Source organism: Anabas testudineus, chromosome 12, assembly GCF_900324465.2.
Source record: "Anabas testudineus chromosome 12, fAnaTes1.2, whole genome shotgun sequence".
NCBI classification, from domain to species: domain Eukaryota; kingdom Metazoa; phylum Chordata; class Actinopteri; order Anabantiformes; family Anabantidae; genus Anabas; species Anabas testudineus.
The window spans coordinates 13,454,444-13,469,049 of record NC_046621.1 but is presented as its reverse complement, the minus strand read 5'-3'; the positions used below and the strand labels follow the sequence as shown (position 1 = coordinate 13,469,049).

General features: G+C 42.2%; 3 protein-coding genes across 4 annotated transcripts; all 3 read right to left on the bottom strand.

Moving 5' to 3' along the window:
• Positions 1–239: 239 nt before the first annotated feature.
• hmgcl (3-hydroxy-3-methylglutaryl-CoA lyase) lies at positions 240–3,360 on the bottom strand. The gene is made up of 9 exons (XM_026354780.1): positions 3,237–3,360; positions 2,904–2,987; positions 2,586–2,693; positions 2,341–2,436; positions 2,058–2,206; positions 1,892–1,955; positions 1,620–1,808; positions 1,413–1,538; positions 240–1,005 (listed from the first exon to the last, which is right to left on the bottom strand). Exons 1-9 carry the CDS (start codon positions 3,330–3,332, stop codon positions 904–906), a joined length of 1,014 nt encoding a protein of 337 aa, XP_026210565.1. The 5' UTR covers positions 3,333–3,360; the 3' UTR covers positions 240–903.
• Positions 3,361–4,155: 795 nt separating this feature from the next.
• Positions 4,156–7,698, bottom strand: zbtb8a (zinc finger and BTB domain containing 8A). The gene is made up of 4 exons (XM_026354776.1): positions 7,565–7,698; positions 5,466–6,337; positions 5,095–5,264; positions 4,156–5,000 (listed from the first exon to the last, which is right to left on the bottom strand). The coding sequence occupies exons 1-4, from the start codon at positions 7,627–7,629 to the stop codon at positions 4,683–4,685; spliced, it is 1,425 nt and encodes a 474-aa protein (XP_026210561.1). The 5' UTR covers positions 7,630–7,698; the 3' UTR covers positions 4,156–4,682.
• Positions 7,699–8,286: 588 nt separating this feature from the next.
• gale (UDP-galactose-4-epimerase) lies at positions 8,287–11,835 on the bottom strand. Of its 2 annotated transcripts, none has more exons than XM_026354777.1 (11): positions 11,674–11,835; positions 10,847–10,983; positions 10,591–10,706; positions 10,288–10,401; positions 9,860–10,036; positions 9,459–9,572; positions 9,299–9,365; positions 9,116–9,201; positions 8,932–9,009; positions 8,586–8,700; positions 8,287–8,488 (listed from the first exon to the last, which is right to left on the bottom strand). In XM_026354777.1, the coding sequence occupies exons 2-11, from the start codon at positions 10,965–10,967 to the stop codon at positions 8,424–8,426; spliced, it is 1,053 nt and encodes a 350-aa protein (XP_026210562.1). In that variant the 5' UTR covers positions 10,968–10,983; positions 11,674–11,835; the 3' UTR covers positions 8,287–8,423. The 2 variants fall into 2 exon arrangements, with proteins under 2 accessions (XP_026210562.1, XP_026210563.1); XM_026354778.1 differs by having other exon boundaries at positions 10,591–10,703.
• Positions 11,836–14,606: the final 2,771 nt, after the last annotated feature.

The following is a 14,606-nucleotide window of genomic DNA, read 5'->3' as shown; positions in this document are numbered from 1 at the left end:
TCTGGTTCGTCACATGTGGCAAAGTATGGTTTTCTTTGTTCGGACTAATTTACGCAACCAACTTTGCATGACTAACAGTGTTAACAACATGATGTTGCTGATAACGTTCTCAGTAGGAAGGGTGGACATTACACATCATGTCTGAGTAATCACAATAAAGTAGCCATAATTAATGAATCTAACTGTTTTCAGACCCACAGTTTCCTTAAAAAGTTGAAAAATGTACATCGTGGACACACTAGATTCACGAAAGTGTTTATTTTTTTTACACAATCTATTCGGAAACGATTTAAATTAAATACTTAAACATATGAAAGTAAAACTAGGTATGCTACATATGTAAAAGAAAAAACATAATAAATTAAAATCTCAGCTTTTCCACAGTTTTTCACAAGCCGGCATGATCCCAAATACGTAAAGACTGTTCATTTACAGACGCTCCCTAGAGTCATTAATTTGAAGAAAGAGTTCACTGCATACAAAGATGATCAAATATGAACACAACACCTGACATCTGACATCAACAGTGAGTTAATCTCACATCACATCTCCAGAACACTGGGGACATATTAGGACATGGTGGATTCATTCAAAAAAATACAGTAAACCATTTTGGTTCACCCAGTGCCCAGAATGTAGTGTCAGAACCCCAATAAAATAAGCAGGTGTAGTCTTGAATGATCTCTATGTTTAGACTGACTTTACATAAGGCACGTTCCAGCTCTTAAATTATATATTTTTAAGCAGAGGGGTCTGTACCATCCAAATGTTAAAGTAGTTTTCTCATACTGGTAGATGACAAATCAAACGGAAATTAAAATGATTAGAACTTAACATACAAAGAATGATGGTTCTGTTGTGCTGTAGCGTTCAGACTGTAGAGGGTTAGGCTTTGTCTTTTGTCTAGAGTTTGCATGTGGCCTGTGCTACTTTAGAGTTGGACTTTCTGTTAAGGGTTCGACAGATGAAAGCTCCAGCATCTATCAGCTTTGAGAGGTCCACTCCCTGAGATGAGGAAAGAAAATCAAAGGGTCAAACATTTCAAGAGGAAGCTCTCACTAAATACTGTAAGTAGCACTTATCACAAACTAAAATATGCTAGGCTCCATTAGTTTAGCTGGAAGAACATTTTAAAGACATTTACATTACATTTTACATGCTTGCGATTGCTGCAATATAGTTTGACATAAAACATGTTTTTGTATTTAAATACTTGAGGGGTTTCTTTCTCAAAAGATCAAGAATATATTTTTATCTTACAAAAAAGACTAAAATATATATGAAAATTAAATGAAAGGAGAGTGAATAATTTTCTTCTAAACACAAATTCAGATGCAACTAGTGTAATCTCTACTATAAAGGACCTAAAACAGAGAACTAGCCAAAGACAAACATTAAGTATAAATTCTTACTGTTTGTATCCCAAGTCCATGCAGCATATAGATGACATCTTCAGTGGCTACATTCCCAGAAGCTCCCTGGGCATAGGGACAGCCGCCCAGTCCAGCTACTGAAGAGTCTACCACACTGACCCCCATCTGCAAAACAAAAGCAATGTTCACCTTGAAACTATGAAAGTTTATGCTGCACTAAATTTTGTTATACTATGCAAATCTGACCTGTAAGGCTACAAGGATGTTAGCCAGGGCCTGGCCATAGGTGTCATGGCAGTGTACTGCCAAGGCACTGACTGGCACCTCTCTGCTCACTGCCTCCAGCATTTCAGTCATGCTACCTGGGGTCCCCACTCCGATTGTGTCACCCAGGGAGATCTCATAACAGCCCATGGAGTACAGAGACTTTGCTACCTGCGAGGCAGAAGCAAAGCTTAACCTTGAATGGTTGTATTATGGCTTGGGTTGCCAAAGGGTTGTATTTTGTGTGAACTCACATGTGCAACTTTTGCAGGTGCAACCTTGCCTTCATATGGACATCCAAGGACACACGACACATAACTGTGGTGACAAGAAACACAGATGAGACTCATGCCGGAATCAAACTAAAATAGCAGTGATTTAAAGGTCTGCTGACAGTTAAGAGCAAGCCAGTATTCCTACCCTCTAACTGGCACACCGGCTTCTTTGGCTGCTTTCATAACCTCGTCGAAACGCTGTAAACTCTCGTCCACTGAGCAGTTTATGTTCTTCTTACTAAACAGCTCAGATGCAGCACCAAATATGGCTACCTCTGTAGCTCCTGCCTCTACCTGCAGTGAGTATGAAAAATAAAAGTATATTTTGATGGACATTTAGCACGGATGTGAGATAGACACATCATAAGTCAAATATCAAATAAGTATATGTGGTTTTGGGAACGTGTGATATGATGCTTGACACTGACGGCTGCCTGGAAGCCCTTGAGGTTTGGAGTAAGGACTGGATAAGATACTCCTGGTTTCCTGCAGATCCCCCTCATGACTTCCACCTGGTCTGCCATCTGGAATTCAGGCAAAAACAAACAAACAAACAAACAAACAAAAAACAGAGACCAATTAGCTCTGCATAACAAAAGCCATAGTCACTGCTGCAGTTTCTGTACTGCTCTCAGTGGGGTGTGTCAACACTGTATATTTTTCACAAACTCACCTGTGGAACCCATTTTGGTGATACAAAACTGGTGGCCTCAATGACTGGGAGCCCAGATTCTGACAACATGTTGATCAAATGAATTTTTGTCTCTGCGGACACAATAGTCTGAAAACGGAAAAATGGAAAAATACTTGGAAAGACTGACGTCACTGAGATTCCTGCTGGTTTCACAACACACCAGGTATGCACCTGCTCCACCTCAACACTGTTAGTGTAACAAAACAAAAAAAAAAACCCTTTCCTGAGCGGGGTAACTTTAAACTGAGACATTTGCTGACTGCTGGTACCTTAAAGGATATCTTAGATGAGAGTTACCTTCTCATTTTGAAGACCATCTCTGGGGCCCACCTCCACTACTTTCACCTTCTCAGGAAGAGCTTGCCTTGCTCTTACACCAGCCTACGCAAACACAAACAAACACTTTTAAAACAAATGTTAGGGCACATTAAATAACTTATAATAACTTTAAATTACAAATATCAGGCCTGCTCTTGTATATTAATACCGAACTAACTTGCTAACTGTCTGAGTTTCTTAGCTGTACTGTATGGGATGCTAGCAGCCAGCTGACAGCCAGTAGGACTGTAGGCTGCTGGTTAAACATGAACAAAACAACCTGCGTAAAGATAAAAGCACAACAAAACGTACTGCTTTGGCCTTCGCTGTGGAGCTGAACGCCAGGTACTGCTGACCCATCGCTGAACCCAAAGTGCTTCTGTTGACAAGCCTTAGCACGGCCGCCATGATGGTCCAGCCGCCGGTCTGACGTCACTTCTTCCTCGTCCGCGCAGCTGCGGAGTAAAACAGCGCGAACACCGCCATCTACCGGTGGAAGGTGTGTAGTAGTTAAATGAAAGGTTGAGTCACAGAGTTTCCACCTTCTTCATTATGGTTCCAGTTTGGGGTGTGTTTGGGTGTAACGTCTATATAAAGTTATCATAGATGACTGAGAACAATTACACTTTTATCTTCCCTTTCTGCGTTAAAATATCTGTCTGTTTATGGCCATAAACTCCTCTATATAACATAATCTGGAGGAACTTTTAGGCTTTTAAATTTAGATTATGGCACTGGCTTCCTTATAGTATGGAAGTGGTAGTTTATGTCTAGCGGCTTCTCCATAACTCCTCCAGATGACAAAATGTGAACCAAACACTGCTCCCTATGACACTTTATTTAAGAGACAAAATGCAGGGTGAAGTTTGACACTATTTATATTCAATACATCTACTGTGCCCATTCTGTATTAATGTAGATATTGTTAGGAGAAACTGATTGATAAAATTGGTTTTCTAGTCCAGTGCTTTATGTTTTTAAATACTGCAAACATTCATGTGAGATGTACATTTCCTCTACTGAATTTGAATCACAACGTGTTTCTGTATGACTTGGGTCAGATCTTATGTATCCTTTTACAGATCTCATATTGCCATATGTGTAAGGCAATGATTTAAAATTGCCCTTGTTTATGATGAGGATAAAAGAGTCAGACACAAAAAAGTATAAAAGTATTTTTAATGTGTAAAAAAACAAACAAAAAAAAACAAATAAATTATAATTTGCTGTATACCATAGTGCATTTCATCATCAAATATAATCTTAAAGATCACGCCAAGGGAAACTGCTCTTTTCCTCTCTGACGTTCCCTAAAATGACTAGCAGTCATTCTGTCACTTGTTTTGCTTAAATGCCAATTCTTATTATCAGAGCACAGTCGACAATTTGACATTGCAAGAGTTCCTTTCTAACTATAACTGAAACAGAGGACACACTGAATATGCATGCTTTGGATACTGCATATCTTTATCAAGTTTAACACAAAGCATTCCATTTGGTCACAAAGACCCACAATCTCTTTGAAAGGAAAGAATAAAGTAGTTACATTTAACTAATTGACAGTTAAAGATATATCATAAATGTGCGTATTTACATCAGTGGATCACATCTTTTATGCATATATTCTCTTGGTGTATGGCTTTAACACACAAACACGCGCACACGCACATACACACACACACACACACACACACACACACACACACACACAGAGTCAGTATCCATGCATGCTTCTCACACACACACTTTGGTCCAATTTCACTGCAGCTCCTCATCACTGTCATCCACTTGTTGGATGATGAGGTCAGCCCCCGAGTCTTCAGCCAGGTCGTCCTCGTCGTTTACCATCCAGCTCCTCTTGGTGTCCCCCTCCTCCTCCCCGTCCACACCCAGCAACAGCGCCGGCTCTTCGTTGGTCCCCTCCAGACTGTCCATGGGGATGTTGTCGCAGCCCACCTCCTGGATGCATGCGGTGCACATGCGGTAGCGTCGGGTGCCCTCACACACAACGTGCCCTGTCTCTTCTGTGACCTGGCACTTGCACTTCCTGCACACAAGCTTCCTGGCTTGATGGATCTGTGAAGCGGCAAGAAGGACACAAAGAAGTAAAATGCATTAAATATTAATGTAATGTCTGTCACATTACTGCAGCAGGTGTGAATAAACCTACTGTCTCGAAATGGCTACGAAGATGCTCCAGGCGTGTAAAGCGTTTATTGCAGGCCTGACATGGGTACGGCCTCTCTCCGGTGTGACAACGCAGGTGGCGCTTCAGGTCTGCTTTCCTCTTCACTGTGTGTGTACAGAAGGGGCATTTGAAGCGCATTATGGGGTTGGAGTCTGCAAAAAAGAAGAGGAACATATTGACATTTAGCCTTTATGTGTAATATATATATATATATCTTTTGGATAGAACAGCGTTCTCCTGAGGGGTACACTCATGGCACTATGTTTAAGATGAAGTATGGTATTCCTTTCCTCAATTCTGTATAGATAAAAGAACAATTTATTCTCCATTTTCTCAGCCAAAGCACAACTCACCTTTATTAAAGTGTCCAATCACACCGACAATCTGTGGAAGAGTAGCATACAGCTCCTCTGCCTTCTCAGCCTTTTGTGTCCTCGCCTCCTGGATGTCCAAGTCCTCGTGCTGATTGGAGCGGGCACTGTTGGGCGCTCTCCTCTTTGTTCCCCCTTTACCTCGTCGGCGCTCTGCTCCAGGCAATGTGTAAAGAGGGTCATGAGGGTCCTGCAGGTCCTCTGCCTCTGTGTTAAGCTCATTAGCAGGGCTGTTTGGGTTAGTCAGGGCTGAGGCGGAAGCTTCCTGGTCTTGGTCTTTCCCTATAAAGCCAGACTGGGATCTGGAGTTGTCCCTGGTCCAGAGTGCAGGTGGGGGGCTGACAGAGCAGGGGCCTTGTTGCTGCTGCTCAGAGTTTTCTTCTCCTGGTCCACTTGTGAAGCTGCATGTCTCAGATATGCTGAGGCATCTGTCACTGTCTTCATCTTTCACACTGATGTCCAAAGAGGATTTAATGAAGTTCTTGCAGTAGTTAATGACATTGTTCATCTGCAAGTAGCTGGCTGCAGACATTACCTCAATCACATTGTGACTGGAAAGATCCAGCTGGCCAGAGTAGATGAAATCCAGGATGACGGTGAAGGTTTCTGGGCTGAAGACATCAAAGGTGGCGTTGACAGAGTCGGACAGCCCGTTGGGCCCCTGGGATAGCAGCATGCGGAAGTAGCCACTGCTGGCGAACAAGACGTTGCGGTGGGCCCTGAAGAGCTGGCCCTCCACCAGCACACTGCAGTCACAGAAGAGCTCCTGGCGGCGCTGCTGGTTGAGCTGCTTCAGAAGGCTGCTTTGGTGAGCCACTGTGATGTCAGCAGCGTTGAACCATCTCTGAGGCTGCCTGCAGGACAAGAAACATGAATAAGATAATAACAGAGAAACGGACTTTATTTTGATGATGATTTAAAAATCTATATTTGAGCATTTAGATTTGTGTATGTGTGATTTCTTTTTTTACATATGAATGAGGAAAAACACTGGCTGCTAGAGAGCGAATTACTGAGTGACATCCGTAACTATCAGTTAACTTTGGCAAATGATTATACTATAGAGCCCAAATATTAACTCCAGGTCACATTACAAACACAGGAGCGACACCCTGTTTATGCAGTTGTCAATTACCCCGTCTTTGTCGCTGCTATTGGACCAGCTCCGCAGACGGCCCGCCCACAGTTAGTCATTCTGCACTGCCATTGGCTGGACGCGCCTTCAATTACAATCTTCTTCTAATGGGCTACACCCGACTCCAGTCAGAGAGCATCGGGTGACAAAATCCTGTAATCATACCTGAGGAGAGCTACAGCGCGCGTTAAATGCTTGGTGAAACACGTCACAGAGCTGGGAAAGGAAAATAAAAAACAGAGGCCGAACATTATATCTAAAAAGAAAAAGAAAGAAAAAAAAAATCTGCCGCAGCCTCATTTGCAGAAAGAAGCTTGTGTAGTAACCTATTTCTCCATCCTCATGGTGCCACACTCTGAATGACACGCGTTCATTTTGAATTATGCGATGCTCCCTGACAGACTCTGCAGCGCCCGACAACCCACGGTGCGACGCCCGCCCGTGCCACTCCAAAGTGCTCCTCATGTCACGCGAAACCGAGTCCCGCATCTTAACCGATGGATCCCCTGTTCATTCAGGCATCGGCCGACCTACAAAACGACACGAGAGTGCTGCAGTCCTGCGAGAGAAAAGCGGGCAGCGGCGCACCGGAGCAGCCCAATCTGTCCTGGAGCGACGCCCACTTCAGGCTCCAGCCAGCACACAAAAGAAAAATGGACACAAACCTCCAGCACACGGAGCACGCTGCGAGCTGACAAATAAAAATCCATTCCCGCGGCACGTCCGCCTGAGAATAAGACGCGCTAACACGCCCGGTTTCATCCTCAACACCACCCCCCCCCCCCACACACACACACTCCTCCGCGGAGGTCCGGAGCGCAGCGAGCAGCGGGGAGGATTTGCCTGCTGCCCAAACCCAGCGACTCTTTCTCAGGCGTGAGGTGTCGGCAGGACCCGCTTACGCCCCACACCGTGATACCCCCGACAAACATCCATCGATACTTACTGGTGACTGGATTCACCCGGCGCCCGATAGAGTCTACTCGCCCCCAAGTCTGCCACCATATCCATTTTTAATTTCTTTCGCCTCTTCTTTTCCTTCGCTCTCTCCTTCTCGTCCAGGGTCCACAGTGAGGCACTTCCTGCTCAGCCCTAAAGACCGAAACCCGGTTAGAGCGACTGGAGCGCTGTGCTGACGTGGGTGTTTATTAACTGGGTGCCCGAGGGTTCAAGGAGCCGTTTAAAGCCCCAGTGCCCCGTTTAAATACACTGGAGTAAGAGAATATTAATACTTGTAATAATTGCATTTCAATACAATATTTGTGGCAGATTTATATTTATATATGATAATCAAAATCTTTTGACCTTATCCTACTGATATCATGGGATGATCGACTGTTTCTAAAGGGACTTGCAATGTTTCAACGTTGCTTAATAGTAAGTTCACATTATCTGGAAAAACCATAATCTCATAATGTGGTCTTCACTGCCTTTAACTGATTTCACACCCATTTGAAAACAACCCAGCGATATTTAGGCTTCAGTTCAGATTTTAGTAAGAAAATTAATTTATTTTTTCCATGGTTATGGCTTACAGATCAATACATTAATAGAGAAAACCCCCCACTGTTAAATCTTACATAATGACATAGAAAACAGTATGACATTTGTACACAATTATTTGAAAATAAGCTAAGCGTTAATGTTCAAGAAGCAGGAAACGAAACATGACAAAACATAAAGTGTGCAACTTTTTTTGAGGTCTCATCATGTGTTTACGTGATATGCAGAAATGAGGAAGTTTATGGTTTGCTTTGGCCCCGTGATTTAGAAGAGGATTTAAACAAAAATAGGCTGGAGTTGCATCAAGAGGCTGTGCCATTGGAAAATCCAGTGGGGTTCTTTGACTGCCAGCGCCACAAATCTTCACCTATTGTGGTTGTAAAAAAAGAGAAAAATTATTACAACAAATAAAATACATGGATTATTTGAAGAATCCTATGCTGCTTCAGTGTGGCTGTGCTTACACATTCTATCCAGGTCAAATTTAGCCTTCCAGCCCAGCTCCTCCTCAGCCAGACGAGGGTCAGCGTAGCAGGATGCTATGTCTCCTCCTCTGCGTGGGGCAACCTTGTATGCGATCTATAGAGAGGATGCATTTAGCAAAGAATTCATTAGCAAAAATGACAGTAGCTGGAAACCAAAGTAATTCAGAAACCAACTTTTATAGTAAATGTCAGCTTGCCCTTTCACAGGGTAACATGCTGTAGTTCAGTCACTACACCAATTCACTTCAATTACTCTCAGAACACGCAATACAAACCCTGTTGCTGCAATTTACATTGGAGAGCAAAGCACTCCTGTATCACTTACCTCTTTTCCAGATGCCTTCTCCATGGCTTTTACCATCTGCAACACAGAGTAACCTCTTCCTGTTCCTAGGTTGTATACCTACAGACACAAACGCAATAATGCACAAATGAACTACTAAATATCTCAAGTATGTACAAATGGGCACAAAATGACTGAAAATGTGTTTTGGTTTTTCTCAAATTACCTTGCAGCCACAGTCATCCTTCAGCTTCTTCAGAGCTGCTATGTGTCCCTTTGCCAAATCTACTACATGAATATAATCTCTAACACCTAGAAAAGAGAGAAAACATCTTCTGTACATGGTTGTAAAGTCTGACACAAAACGTCAGTAATAATTTAATTGTTAAAATAATAGAGAATAAATTACCTGTGCCATCAATCGTGTCATAGTCATTCCCAAATACATTGAGGCACTCTCTTCTACCAATGGCCACCTGTACCAAAGAAAAATTAGGTTATGCAAACAATGTGAAATAATCCAGTGGAGCCTCTAATGTAGCTGTGTATCTGGCAGACAGTAGATGTACCTGGGCAACATATGGCAGCAGGTTGTTGGGGATACCCTGAGGGTCCTCTCCAATCAGGCCAGAGAAATGAGCTCCAATTGGGTTGAAATAACGCAGCAGCACTGCATTCCACTTCTGCTTAGACACAACAATGAGACACTTTGTATACACTCACTGGCCACTTTATTAGGTACACCTGCATAATCTAATATCATCCATTAATATTATTAATATGCCTTTTTACATAAATGAGGAGGCCAAAATTATAGACGCAAAGTAGATATATCACCTTTCTGACAGTGTCAACAACAACTTATATTATAACCCTATATAAGAATTGTACAAGTGTAGCTAATAAAGTGGCCAGTTTATGTGTTTGTGCATGTGTATCCATGACTTCATTCCAACCTCATGTTTAGTACCTTCTCTGCCTTGCAGTGGTCCTTAATCATCTCCTCAATGAAGAACTTAGTCTTGCCGTAGGGGTTGGTGCAGCCACCCACAGGATGCTGCTCATCAATGGGCAGATGCTGAGGGTCTCCATAGACTGTGGCAGAGCTGCTGAAGACCAGATTGTGCACCCTGTAAGCCTGCATCACCTGGGATACATGCAGATGCACACATACATGGCACACACAAACAATCAGCAATCAGCATGAGATTGCAGTCTACACAGGCACATACACTACACTAAGAGTAAGTATATCGGATGCAGTGTTAGAATTTGCCAACTCAGTATCAAATGACCACACTGTCATGCACTCAGTAAATAATGACCACGATTAGTGCAAGTAATGGCCAGTTAGGAGTAAAGCAACACAACTGTTTATTGACAAAAGTTGAAACTTACCTCAAGCAGATTCATGGAAGCAGTGAGGTTGACTCTGTAGTAGCGCAACGGCTGCTCCACAGACTCTCCAACAGCCTTTAGTCCAGCAAAGTGCATCACAGCACTGAAGGAATGCTGCAATATAGTTATAAAGATAAGCATGCACGATGGTGTTGGCCTGTGTTTCCATAACTAAACTGTATAAATTTATCAGTCGCACATTTCAATGCTATTTAAGAAATCATGGTTTCCAGCAAGAACGTTCTCGTCTATAAACCACATTTTTTCGACTAATTGTTCATAATTTGGTGAAAACCTCCTAACCTTTTTGAAGATTTTTTCCAAGCCAGGTCGGTCCAGAAGGTCAAGTTCATGAAACTCAATGCTGGTGTCCATAAATTTTTCTATTCTACGTATGCTCTCTGGCACATCCCCCTCTCCTCAATCGACAGCAGGATGTAGGAAAAAAAAAACCACACACACACACAGTAATACCAAATATAAGTATGGCTGCCCTAAACAAACACACAGTGAAATGCAGAGGTATTCATTAGTCTGTACTTACTGTAAGGGAGCTTACCTCTTACAGCATTACTGAAGTCATCTACTACGACTGGCTGATAGCCTGCTTCAATGAGCTCCACCACACAGTGACTCCCAATGTAGCCTGCACCACCTGTGACCAGCACTTTCTCTGCCATTCTCTGTACCTGTCCTCTACAAAATACACATAATATACATAAAAATCAAGTCCATTTGAAATCATGGTGTGCTTACTATATAATATCTTGCATGCGGATATTCAGGATTTAAGCAGAAGGCAACATGCCAGACCTGCTCTGTGAAAACCAGGATATGCTTTTGTCCTTTGAGCACACCTGAATGGTTTGTTGGGCCATTTCAGAGATATGAGACCCACCCATATTGTCACACCTCAGCTGGTTCAAGCCTTAACCTGTCTAACCACTTAAAACAATTACAGTAGTTACTGATACTTTTTAATGTTGGAAGCCATTGTTAAACACACTTGTCAGACTAAATATGTCGTCGGTTTCTTGTGCAATGCATATTAAAGGATTGTGACATAATTCAGTAATTCAAAACGAGTTCCGTGAACACATCATAGCCAGTATTAATTGTTGCATGGTAATAGTTTGCTGTGTATAGCATACAACTAACAACACACCCTCCAAGAGTTAACTAACATTCTTCTTATCCATCCCATTACACAGTTTTAGTTAGTTAGTGAACTTGAGAAACCAGACTATTGCAATAAATTACCAAATACATGTACCGTGTGTAACATTAGCTCTGTCTGTAAGTTTAAAGTCTACGAGTTCTCTAACTATGTGGTGTCAACTACAAAAGGACTACTGTGTAACTGAGAATATGTGTGAAGATACTTACGAAATCTCCCGATAAGTGTGTAAATAGTAGTGTCTGGCAGAGTGCCTCGGTACGTCTGGTCTGGACAAACAGAAAAGGTGAGTTTGAAGGCAGCAGGAAGGTTTTATTCTCAGTTCATTCACTCAAGTTTCATCTCCTCTTTCTACTTGTCTTTACTTCCTGTAAAACGTGGAGTGCGTCAATTTCACAGTAAACGCGCAGCTTCCTGAACGGAGTCCTTCAAAATAAGAGCGCAAATATTCCCACAATGGCATTACAGAACATTAGTTTGAAATTCCACCTAAACCCATTGATTACATGTTGATAAAACACCTAGAGTTGTTCCACAACAACTCCCGAACTTGCGTTAATCTTTCCGTAATTCATTTTTTTCAGGGGATCATTTTGAAGTGCAAAACGGAAACACACTATGTCTATTCGCTAACTTCACGGTCCTTCTTGATCCCGGGTGCTACGTGAGCGCCTCACATGTTGTGACGTCACTGGCGGCTCACACAGGGAGGTCATTGTGCTGAGTGTCCACCTCTGTGTTGGTTTGTAACACACCGGGTGGTAAAGGAGACGTGCCACGTCACTTAGAGAGAAGACAAACTAAAGCCTTGTGCACCATCACATACACTATATTAACATACACATACATACACTACAACATATAGATGCAGCATACTTTGTGAAAAACAAATCTAGATATTCTACCAGCATTGACTTAATGTGTAATCTTTTGTATTTAGCCTATACTGTTTAGTTCGTGAATTCAACATTTGCCTGAAAAGTACAATAATCTAATACAATATGCATTATCAGCTGATGTGATAAACTCTAGCTGATTTAGGAATCTTCCCCTCCACAAACACTCCAAACACCTAATTATGAGGAACAATAACCTTATAACTAAATTGACATCATTTAAAGTCTTCATTTCAGATTATTGGCTGCACTACATATTTCCCATTTACAAACAAATACTCATGCTTAACCTCCAGGAATAATCAAAAATCTGAATTAGATTCTGAAACAATAGTGACAATAGTAAAACTGTTTCTAATAATACTAATGCTAATAATAACAAATAGAAAGAGAAACAATATGCAAGAAAACCTGCAGAAATTTTACACTGAGAGCTTCTATCATAAATACTGAATCCTAAAGATCCTTGTATGCTTGATAATACATGGCAAGCATTGGGATCATGCAGTGGATACATACAGTAAGTTGTTGTTTTCCCAAAATGTTTGCATCAAGTGCAGATTGAGCAGAATTCTTTTGTATCCCGTCCTAATATGGAAACCTGTGTGCCAGTCCTGGTCCTTCCCAGAGGCACTGGCACATGAGGAAAGGCAGCAGACTTGGGAGGAAACAAAGATGAGATGGGATGAATACCTGAGAGATGAAGATTGCTCGCTTCATTCACTGCAAATGCTGCCTCTTTGTTAGAAAGCACTCAGAGCTGATGAAGAAATCTCAAGGAGGAAAACAACATGGCAAAATAATTTTGTGGTAATAATCACAAAGAAGGAAAAAAAAAACAATCCAGCCATTGAGAAGAGAGAACAGGAGAAAGGGGACAGAAGGAAGCATTTAAAACTCAGAGGAGGAACAGCGTGACTGTTTGATAGAGAACAGCAGGATGCCGGGACCGCCTGTCTTATAAACTGGATTTGTTTTATAAACACTTACAGTTCCATTTTGAATCAGCTGTGCTGTTACTTTTCTGACTTTGTGTGCTGAGGCAGGTTAGCAACATGGCTCGGCTTTTGCTTGTGTGTCTGTACGTGCATGTCTATGCAGCTGTACAATTCCCCTCAGGTGTCTGCCACAGCATCGTGGGAGGCTCCTGCTGTGAGAGGAGGGCGAGGGCTACAGTGAGTGCAACCAGCTCCTCAGCCCCCCAGTGCCCAGAAACTGCCCTGCAGGTTGAGTGTAGGATGACTGGATCCTGACAACAGTGTGGTAACATCGAGGGCGGCAGTGGAACCTGAATGGGATCCAGAAGTTTTATAGCCGCTGTGAAAAGGGACTTGTGTGCCAGCAGAAAATATCAAAGAGGGACCACAGGATTGAGCTACAGCCTACATGTGTGTGCCAGGACACGGGATGTGTGTGTTGCTCAGATGGCTGGACATATACAAATGTTTGTCAGCACACAGAAGCTGCCAGGAACCGTAATACAACCATTAAGCTCAATGGGCAAGAACACTGCTTTTCTGGTTACTGGTCTCTTTTCTTACATGAACTGTATTAATGGTATTAGCACAGTTAATAGTTAACAGATTGTACTGCATGGAGATACTGTAACTGTGCTGGTACAGAACAACATTAGGAGTAGTAGTAGTATTAAAGCTTGGGTTCTCCTTTCTTTTTGCTGCAGCACAGCACAACTTTGAGGCCCTAGCAACCTGCCCAACTATACAGGGAATGACACCCTAACCCTAACCCTAACCCTCTAACCCTTTTTCTTCAGGGAAGAGGGTAGGGAGATGATCCTCACATGTCATTCTTTTTTGCATGTGAGCTCAATGTTACCTATTCATTCAATGATGCAAAACAGTAAATATAATTTACTTGTAAACTCACTGAAAAGAAAACAATATTGATAATAATACAAAAGAAAAAGGTAGTAATGGTGCAACACAATCTGTTGCATACATTTCTTACATCTAAAACAGGCTGTAAAGATTGTCTGTTTAATGATGTCTTTTTTCAGGTTCAGGCATTACACTGTTTCTAACTGACTGCAGATACACGAGCTCTATGTCTCTGTCACTGCGTCTCTCTCAGTGCCTTGGGAGAAACATCTGTATCAGCTCATCTCCTAGTATTGAGACAATGTGAGTCTCTCAGCATCATACAGCAGATTTGTAACTGTGGCCTTTGGTGAATGACTGTAGATTTTCCTTCTAAAGCTGTTTACTAGAACAGAAAGATCATAGTTT

Coding starts and splice junctions, on each gene's coding strand:
- hmgcl (XM_026354780.1), bottom strand. CDS start 3,332: ATGGCGGCCGTGCTAAGGCTTGTCAACAGAAGCACTTTGGGTTCAGCG. Junction 1,956..2,057: donor GCCGGTGTGCCAGTTAGAGG/GTAGGAATACTG, acceptor TTGTCACCACAG/TTATGTGTCGTGTGTCCTTG. Junction 1,809..1,891: donor CACCTGCAAAAGTTGCACAT/GTGAGTTCACAC, acceptor TCTGCCTCGCAG/GTAGCAAAGTCTCTGTACTC.
- zbtb8a (XM_026354776.1), bottom strand. CDS start 7,629: ATGGATATGGTGGCAGACTTGGGGGCGAGTAGACTCTATCGGGCGCCG. Junction 6,338..7,564: donor CCGGGTGAATCCAGTCACCA/GTAAGTATCGAT, acceptor CTTGTCCTGCAG/GCAGCCTCAGAGATGGTTCA. Junction 5,001..5,094: donor TTCGTAGCCATTTCGAGACA/GTAGGTTTATTC, acceptor GCCGCTTCACAG/ATCCATCAAGCCAGGAAGCT.
- gale (XM_026354777.1), bottom strand. CDS start 10,967: ATGGCAGAGAAAGTGCTGGTCACAGGTGGTGCAGGCTACATTGGGAGT. Junction 9,573..9,859: donor ACCACTGCAAGGCAGAGAAG/GTACTAAACATG, acceptor GTGTCTAAGCAG/AAGTGGAATGCAGTGCTGCT. Junction 8,489..8,585: donor ATTTGACCTGGATAGAATGT/GTAAGCACAGCC, acceptor CAACCACAATAG/GTGAAGATTTGTGGCGCTGG.